At 37.1% G+C, this 10,268-nt stretch overlaps 1 protein-coding gene across 1 annotated transcript in view; it reads right to left on the reverse strand.

Annotated features, from left to right (window-relative positions):
• The window catches only part of LOC134539606 (E3 SUMO-protein ligase EGR2-like), a 28,893-nt gene extending 19,171 nt beyond the window's left edge, over nucleotides 1-9,722 (reverse strand). The window contains exons 1-2 of the mRNA XM_063381781.1: nucleotides 9,281-9,722; nucleotides 2,223-2,457 (exon numbers count right to left, since the gene is read on the reverse strand). Coding sequence (XP_063237851.1) covers nucleotides 2,223-2,457; nucleotides 9,281-9,722 — 677 coding nt within the window. The remainder of the gene's footprint in view (nucleotides 1-2,222; nucleotides 2,458-9,280) is intronic.
• Between the last annotated feature and the right edge of the window lie 546 nt (nucleotides 9,723-10,268).

A 10,268-nucleotide genomic window follows, 5' to 3' on the forward strand; every position in this document is an offset into this window, starting at 1 on the left:
AGAACAGGTTATCATTTTGGAGGAACTATATATAACAACTCAAATTAAGAAATTAATACCATTTAAAGTCAGAGGAGTACTTTCAAATGCAATTGAGAATGATAAACGGGAAAGTTTTGTCTCTTTCGACAGGGACCAGTACGCCCAATCTGTAAGCAAACAGCAAGAGGTTTGCCATCTTGGAATAAGACCAATCCCACGGAATAGGCCGCCTTATAGTAGGGAATATCGCCCCTACATGCCTGCATACGATTTATGGAGTTTGTTTTGGCCATTTATTATAGACTATGTAAAAAAATATTTGTATAGTTATTTTTAATTTTTAATGTTTTATGTTTTATTTAAATCAATTCTTTTGTTTCAGGTACAAAAAGAAAAGTCCGCGGGGATAAAAATGTTCCATAAGTTAGAGAACAGAAAGAGCTTGTACTTAAGAAATTAAAAGAAAGCATGCGCCTGAAAACATATCCCCCAAAACAAGGTTTCGGTTCAACTGGCGACAGAAACACCGCGAGGAGTTTTTCCGCTTTTCCAAGTACGGCTTCTAAAGCGACTGGTGTGGACCAGGAATTAATAAAACGTTAATCTGTCATACTGTTCGCACTATCCTGTGGAAGAGAAATTAAAATAGAAATTTCGAAGCAGTTTGTTTAAAACATCGGTCTTTATACAAGGAAAAATACGGCTGGTATCAATTGACGCCGACTGTTGATAAAATTTTTGCACATAGTCCATTGATCATAAAATATGTCGTTTTACCTCTAGAAAAATTGTCTGAAGACGCACAGGAAGCCAGGAATAAATATATTCGAAACTATAGACAATTTTTGACCAGAAAAACAAGTAGAAGATTAAATATTGAGGAATTATTTCGTCCACTTCCAAAGACAGACATTACTTGAAAGATCTAACAATTTCTCCCAAAAATAGCGAGGAAGATGGTTCGGAAGAAGAATCAGAGAAAAGTATTTGCCATGATACCACATCAGAAGAATCCGATTGATATGAAGATATAAAACATTAAATTAATTTTACTGTATTTGTTGATAATATTAACATGTCATTTTGTTCCCTTAATATATATTGTATTGTTTTTATTTCATGATTTTTTAACTTATTATTGTACATTATAAAACTTAAACTTTTTAATAATGATTATTTGAAATTTATTATTTTAATAATATACTCTATTTGTAAGAGAAAAAGAAAAAAATACAGTTCCAGTAATAAAAACTTCATATTAACGCAGTTAATTAAAAATTTAGTATCGAACTAAAACAATTATTGTTCAAGCAAACGCTTGTAATTCTGAGGAGCATTCCTAAAAAATATAATTAAACTATTTTTAATAAAAAATATATCTGTCGCCATATAGTTTCCGCCATTTATTTAAAAAAAAAAAAAAATTACTTTATTTGGAACGAGTTTCGTTCAAAAAGATTATCTACCAATTTTCGTTTAAAAAATGAATAATAAGCGCGCTAGGATATTTTGCACCATGATTGCTAAATCGGGACCAATGTGCGCCGGCGGGAAACATGCTATTTATTAGGACATGCTATTTTTATGTTAACATGCTCATGTTCTAATTGGTGTTACGGGATGAATTGCAACGATGACGCGGTTTCCCACAAGACACGAGGTGTTGGTGCGGCCTGTGGTGTTCTTGCAGGTCACGAGTTGAGACTTCTGGCAAGAGGCCGGAGAGACAGCATGGCTGAGTAGAGACCGCGACACGGAGCCTCTAACTGGTAGAGGGCTACTCGCAGCGACCGTCTACTGTGGGAGTGAACTACCAGTACAATCGCCGGGAGTCTGTACAAATGTGGTAATCTGTAGCATGCAATACTGGTGCATGCAATAGAAGCACACTCACAGTAGCCGTAAAGGTAGGGGTACTGGTGCATGCAATAGAAGCACACTCACAGTAGCCATAAAGGTAGGGGTACTGGTGCATGCAATAGAAGCACACTCACAGTAGCGATAAAGGCAGGGGTACTGGTGCATGCAATAGAAGCACACTCACAGTAGCCATAAAGGCAGGGGTACTGGTGCATGCAATAGAAGCACACTCACAGTAGCCATAAAGCCAGGGGTACTGGTGCATGCAATAGAAGCACCCTCACAGTAGCCGTAAAGGTAGGGGTACTGGTGCATGCAATAGAAGCACACCCACAGGAGCCGCAAAGGCAGGGGTACTGGTGCATGCAATAGAAGCACACTCACAGTAGCCGTAGAGGTAGGGGTACTGGTAGACTGCGAGCGGCAGAGGGGGCGGGGCTGGCTGGTGGGTTCTTGCGTGCTTCTTCAGGTGGTCCTTGCGCCCGAACCTCTTGCCGCAGGCCGCGCAGGGGTAGGGCCGCACCCCCGAGTGTATCCTCTTGTGTCGGGTGAGCTCCTCGTTCCTCGTGAACGTCTTGCCGCACTGCGCCGCGTCGCACTTGAAGGGCCGCTCCCCTGCAGACACAGCCGTGTGGCCTTAGTTCCTTCAGAGCTTCTTTCTATGAGACCAGACATTTATATTTGGGCGCTTTTGGCTGTTTGACAAATATAATTGATACGTGTTTGAATTTACTGTACATTTTGGTCAAGGGATAATAAAGCGAATAGCATGGTGGAAATTATCCGGAAAGCACACTATGGTAACGACAGCAACAGGTTGTCATTTTTCGAATTGTATCCAAAAAGCGCACACAAAATGCGAATCAAAGTCAATAGTTCCTCGTGTAGAAAATTAAAAAAAAATATCGGTATTAATATTGGCAAAAATTTTATTTTAGTACGAATTTAAAATTATGTGTCATGAATCTCTCATTGAAATTCATTTACGAATAAACAATGATAACTGAGAGAACCCAAGACGGTACTGCAAACGATTTCCCTCTTGAATATTGTGTTTTAAAAGATTTGGAGCCATTCACATTTTATAGCTAAATTATCGGTGTGTCAACTCTGAGTGTTTATATATATATATATATATATATATATATATATATATATATATATATATATATATATATCGCGCAATTCTGTGTGTACCATCGGTTTTGTCATGTAGGCCTAGGTGAAAATGTTGGGGAGTGGGTGAGTGAGATATTTATCACGTTAATTATTGAATTCTATACAGATGGAAAAACGTTGTTTTTGTTCTAAAGAAGTTTACCGTAATTATTTGTTAATGTGACGTTAATGTCTTTACTATGCTTACTTCATGTAATATTTATGCATTTTTCGCAGCTAAATCCTTTATAGCTATTGCATAAATTTATATCATTTGCCTTTAAGCATCTACGGTTTGTTTCTCTAGATTAGTGACTTCAACTTTATAACAGACACCCTTTTCATTGACTTATTAATATTTTCATGCTTCGAACAATTAGAACCTATGCTTTTCTCCGATGATAAGATTTCCTTAAGAGATAACTCAATTTTGTCGTCTCCACCCGCAGAAAGTCCTGAGAATGTGCTCAGAGCCTTTAGGAACGTGTGCGCTGACACTGTAAACTAGCAAAGAACGAACTTCATCTCTACTATTGCACTCATAAAACAATTTTATTTGTTATTAGGCCTTTTTATTTTAGTCAACTGTTGTTTATTTATCCGTAAACTCTTGAACCTATGTATAACATCCAAAATAACGAGATTTTAGATTTTAATAATTAATAATATTTCACATAAAATATGTAATAATATATTTAATTACAAATGTGTTATTTTTGGTTACTTCCCAAATACTTTTAAAAATTTGAGCGAGTCCTTCAGTAGCCCTAATCGCCAGTGATGTGTAAACATCTAACTTCATGAACGAGCCAGTTAAGGTACTTTTATTTATTTAGTTCATGTTGCAAATAATAGGACACGAAATTTAACGTAATATAAAATAATGTAAAGTAATGCAGAGCTACATAAATACTTTTATAAATAAAATATCCACTTTTCAAGTAACAAATATTCTGGACGCGAATCACACATGCACTTTCTGCACCCACCGCTAGAATTCGCTCTCTGAATCGTAGACGTTGCTCGCCACCATTACGCGCAGATAGCATCACGAAACAACAGTGAAATTTTAGATTATTATAAACGGTTCAGATGAAAACGAATAAGATTTTTAAAAAATCTTTAAACCCGGCTTTGTATCTGATTTTCGACAAGGAATTTGATTAAAATACTCCCCATCTTGTTAAAAATTCACTAAACAGTTAATACTATAAAGTTTCCGCGTATGTTAGAGAGCTAGTGTGATAGAGAGATGCAGATTGTTATAGAGATAGAGAGATATAAATATAGAGACAGCGAGAGATAGGTATAGAGAGGTTTGAGGAATTAGATGGATAAAGATATATATATATATATATATATATATATATATAGTGATACAAAGAAACATTTATAGAGATATAGAGATATAGGTATGTAGAGGAGAGAGACAAAGATATATGTGTATAAAGGGATATATGGATAAAGAGAGAGAGAGATAAAAGATATATATATATATGTATATATATATATGTATAATTTGATAGAGATAGTGAGAGATGGATCTAGAAATATATAGAAATATATAGAGGCGATAGAGAGCTAGAGAATTAGCGACAGATAGATAAATCATTTGTCTGTGTGTAACTTCTTCAAACAAATTACAAAAAAAAAGTCATTGGAATGCACGCTGGGCATTAGCTATTAAGAAATATAATTGAACATATCTTATAAGTAGGAGCTTTAGAATTATTTTGTGTTCATTAAGATTAAATCAGCACCATGAAATTTATTACTGTGTGCAAAAAGCCCCCCAAAATATCAATAATTGAATTAATAAGTACGATTAGTGAGTGAAAGACTGTTAATACAGAACATTTATTTATTTTATGAAATATACTGTATTAAGGTATTTTTTCTGGTTTCATGCTCACCAAATTATACTTATAAGGAGACCTGAGATATGTACATTATAGTTTGACTATTTTTAGTGTACTACTTAATTATTTCATTTTCAGTGATTATATAATTTTAATAATTTCTTTAAAATGAGATAAAATTTGCATACATATATTTCAATGATTATTTTAAATCGTGTTTATCATAAATTTTCAGTTTGGTTATAAATGTATAATATTTTGAACTCAAAGTTAGTCTGTTCCATAAATATATTCGCATTCCTGTAAGAAGTTATATTTTATTTACATGGTAATTTAATTCATGATAGCTTTCCTGAATTCCGCGGGAGTATTGTAGAACTAGCAACCCAACGAAGGGCGCAATAATTAGCTGTGAATGTATACGTGAAATAGTCGTACACTGTATAGTATACGGAAAAGCAAAGGAATTTAGTGTGTTCTAGAGCAGAAGGATGAAGTAACAACGAACAGACGCCCTCAACAAACGAATTAACAGTTACAGTTTCTGAAACAGCAGATTTGGAAGCGATATCAAGTAGTTTTCAGGTGAATGTAGCAAATGATAACTTTAGTTCAAGAGGGTTTAGTTTATAAATGTTCGTACAGACAGTTCTTTCTAAATTAGTTGTCCTGGAAAAAAACACAAGAATAAATGAACACGTGCAAAATGTCTCATTTGAAACAAACGCCCAAGGCTAAAAGATTTATAGTCTGCAAACACGTATGATGTTGCGAAGAGAAATCAAAAGGTTACTAACAGATATGACGACACGAAGAGCTAGATGTGAGTTGATTGAGATAAAAGGACTCTTGCTAAGCAGGGTTCAAGAGGTAGAAAAGTAGATAGAATGAATGTCTAATGATCTAGAGATGGTACCTCGAATAATTGACGCAAAGATAAATACAGATATAACCAGTTATGATCAACGAATGGTGCAGGAGTTTGACAGGCAAGACAAGAAAAATGAATTGGACTAAAATGATTTAAGGGTAAAAAATACAAGATTTTGAAACACGAGTAGCCAAAATAACTGAAAACATGAGGTAATATCTGATTCCGGAAGGAGTGATGCCCACCCCTGTGATTGTATCTAAGACTGCAGCCCAGAATGTTCTTCACCTGAATAGTGAGGTCTAGGAAGCCACGGCTTTAGTTATTCCAGACCTTTCAAAACTTTTAATTTTGGAAATCGGTTCTATGACTTAGTACAAAGTTACACTAGACTTTAGAGGGTGGATGGTAACTGTATCAGAAACCACAATTAGTTTACCCATCATACCAAGTCTATAGAAAGTGTCTGATTCGCCAGTATGTTTATTGAGGAAAGAAATATTAGGACTGAGCATGAATGACCTACACCATAACTTTATAGCTACTAGTGAATAAATACAATATGCTTCTGCAAATTCACAAAATGTAACACCTACAAAGCGAAATACTTTGTGTAACCTATTAGACCAGCTTCAGAGTTCATCTTCGGAAAGGCCAGTTTTAAACTGGTTATACAAAGCTAATATTCAACTGAAACCTGGCAAACATTTCACAGGAAATCATATCCCATCCCAGCCAAATATGCATCAAAGTATGAAGAGTAAGGTTGAGCATGGATATTATTAAACCGGAGTCAAGCCCATACTCTAGTCCCATGGTTTGTGTTAGAAAAAAAATACGGTTCGTTTAGAATGTGTTTATATCGAGACAGATAAACAAATGTACTGTTAAGGACAGAGAAAGTTCCACACCAATTGCTGAAATATTGAAGCTATACCATGGTGTGTAAGATTTAAGATCTTTGTACCTGAGCTATGGTTATTGGCAGTTAGAATTTGAAGAAATATGGAAGAAATACACGGGATTTTTATTCCGAAACAGTCAATATATATTCCAGGTATTGCCTTTTGAATTGTTCAATGCTATATCACACAGTTCACCGGGTGTTTGAACCTCACTCTAGGAGAAGAGTGTACCGATTTCTCAAGAACTTACTTTTATGATATACTAGTTACTTCAGCGATTTTGAACATCACATGCACCACCTTCATACAGTATTATAAAAATGGCATGACTGTGAAACTGCGAAAATATTTTATTTTGTCAACCAGAAATGTTATTCTTGGGCGACATTCTAACGCCTGCAGAGATCCGAACCACGCCGGAAAATGTGACAAATTATAAATAATTACCAAATTTTCATAACCAAGGAATGTAAAACAGCTCAGAGACTATCTAGGAATTGTCGGTGTTTAACGTAACTATTCGGATAAAATTTTAAAAATATTCCCTTACCTTTATTTGAATTGCTTAGAAAAGATACACTGAAACAAGGCAGCAATGCATCATACACTCCAAAGAAAGAAGTTAATTTTGAACAAGAATGCATCTGATTATGTATTGGGTGTAAAACTTGCTCAAATATAGGCTTATGGTAAATGACAGACAGTAGCAATGGCGAGTAGCACTCTTAATTGAGCCGAAAGAAATTACACCTTCACCGGAAAATAAATGTTAGGCATAGTGTGGCGTTAACAAAAATATCGCGATATTCTTCTGGGCGAGGAAATCATTTTCCGTACAGACCACCAGACTTTGACTGTTTTTTTAACTGGAGGGATAGTTAGCAGTAGACTTACGAAATGGTCATTATTAATACACGAATTAGTCGTCAGAATTTATACAACAATTTAATCTCATAGATATTGTTCTTTGCTCATACATCAACATAAGATAGCTAGATATTTTTATGTGTCTGCTTAACGTTTCTGGAATGAACTACATGATTCAATCAGAATTCAAATTACATTTCTATGTTTAAGGAAAAATTATTCAGGTACTTACTAAAGTCTTAAGTTCAGGTTTAAGTGACTCTATTAGCGTAATGTGTGTGAATGTGTATGAATTATTATAGTAATTTATAAATTTATCAACTTATTTGTAATAACTTAAGTTTTTGTAAATTCCACTTTTAAAATCTTATATTTTAATAGCTATTGGTATCTCAGGTGTTAAAATTGATTTAATTTAATCTAATTTCATAGTTTATATTCATTTGTTTATTTAGTTTGTACTGTATTTGTAAATTGTTTACATTTTCTTGGCTATAGTTTCTATTAAGGTTATCTAATTAATCTATATTTTGTTTTATGATCAATTTTTATGTACGTAATTTGTCAACATTTATGTGGTTAAGTGTATGACAAGGCTACGTCGTAACTTTGCCAGATGAAATGAGCCCAAAAAATATAAATAATAAAGTTTGGTATATGAATCAACAGCATATAAGTTACTAGCTGCAGTACCCAGCGTTGCCCGGGCTGAACACAGGGTGAAGGGGAACTGTTCAAAGATCAGATGTAGTTAGTAATTGTCTTCTTAATTTGAATGTCAAGTGTGCAAAATAATTTATATCACTTTCAGATCCCGACAGACGTTGTTCTGCCAGTTTATAGTTAGTTGCCTGGTCTGTATGTAATCTAGACTCTATAAAGCAATATAGAAAAAAAAACTGAAAAATAAGGGATTACTAATATTGAAAAGATTCCATTATCTAGCTAGTGCTCGGCATGCATTGCAATGCCTCATTCAGTTTTGTTTTGTAATATGTTTGAAGTAGTTACACATATACAAATAATCTATCCATGTCTCTAAATATATATTTATCTCTATCTACATCTATAGTCCTATACATCTATGTATCTCTCTATCTGTATTTATCTCTTTATATCTACATATATTCCTCACACTATCTCTATGTATTCTATATGAGGGTACTGATTGCTTCGTTGTTAATATCACACGGGTGTTTTTTTACTTGTATGGGAAAATTAATAATGATAAGGCATCTAGTGCGTGGCAACAATGTTAATAGTCAATAGGAAATAAACTTCTAGCGCCTGCGGCATTGTCAACACACACTTCGTACGTGTACTGCATGTTGTATCGAACCCCCTCCAACGCATTTGATTCTAAATTGGACTTTTAGTAAGGATCCCTAATGTTATTGATAATATAATATAGCATATAGCCTTCCTCGATAAATGTACTATCCAACACTGAAAGAATTTTTAAAATCGGACCCGTGGTTCCTGAGATTAGCGCGTTCAAACAAACAAACAAACAAACTCTTCAGCTTTATAATATTAGTAGGTATAGATATGAAGCTTGGTTAGACGTCATAAATCGAATATATTTATAACTTATGAAGCTGAAAACGCATATTGCAATCAAGGATCTCCGGGCAAATTTAATATACAAATAATATTGAGATTTCTGCGTGTTCTACAGAGTATTAAAACTCAAATCTATTTAGTATGAAATTGAATGCGAAGTTCACATTGCACTGAAGCTGTAAGATCGCAGTAACGGTGACATGGAGGTGGTGTACCTGTGTGTATGCGCACGTGGCCCTTGAGCTGGCCGTTGTTGCTGAAGCCCACGTGGCAGTGCGGGCAGCGGTACTTCTTGGGCCGGTGCTTGCGCGCGCCGGAGGCCGGGTCGCGCGGCGGTCGCGCCGCCTCCAGCTCCAGGACGAGGGCCGCCTCCAGCCAGGGCAGGTCCGTCAGCAGCCAGGGGGCGCCGCACCACCAGTCCTGCTGCTGCTGCACCGGCGCTCCTGCTGCTGGGTCTGCTCCCTGCAGCAGTGTCCCTGGCACCCTGGCCTCCAGAGGGTCTCCGGGAGCTGGCACCCTGGCCTCCAGAGCGTCTATGGGAGCTCCCGACTGGAGAACCTCTGGCACCCGCGCCTCCAGGGAGCCCCGCGCCGCCCAGGGTCGGAACAACCCCCGCGCGCCGGCCGGACACCGAGGCCTAGCGAGCAGCGGCGCCATGTCGCGTCTGGCCTCACACGGCACTGCCCCGGCCGGCGCGGCCCGGCCTAGCGAGCAGTGAGGAGGGGTGGTATCATGCTACACACAACCACGCCGAGACTAAATAATGACAAACTAACCCCTAAAGCCGGCGGCCCCTGTCCCCGCCTCTCCCCGCCCCCAGGAGCCCCTGCTGTTGAGAAAGGCGAAACTTATATCAATTGTAAGTCGGCGGAGAGGGGTGTTGCCCTTTTGCGAGTCGGTCGAGAGGAACAGGGCGCGCCACGTCAGCAGGATCCAGTCGCACGTCTCAGACCTGCAGTTGACGAGAAACTGTCATTTTCACCTCGGGGTTGTCTGTTCGCAATGATCACATTTATGTACGAGGTTGAGTTATAGAAACATGGTAAAAATTTCTGCGCGAGGGTTATTTTTTTTAAAACGGACCCACGACTAATTGCAATTCCTATCCTGCTTTATTATTTCTTCTTCCCATTACTCTCACATGCCACATCTGGCGTAGTTTGCCTCACTTAAAGTCTAATTCTCAGCTCTTCCCTCCGTGCA

Source organism: Bacillus rossius, chromosome 15 (assembly GCF_032445375.1).
Source record: "Bacillus rossius redtenbacheri isolate Brsri chromosome 15, Brsri_v3, whole genome shotgun sequence".
In the NCBI taxonomy this organism is placed as follows: domain Eukaryota; kingdom Metazoa; phylum Arthropoda; class Insecta; order Phasmatodea; family Bacillidae; genus Bacillus; species Bacillus rossius.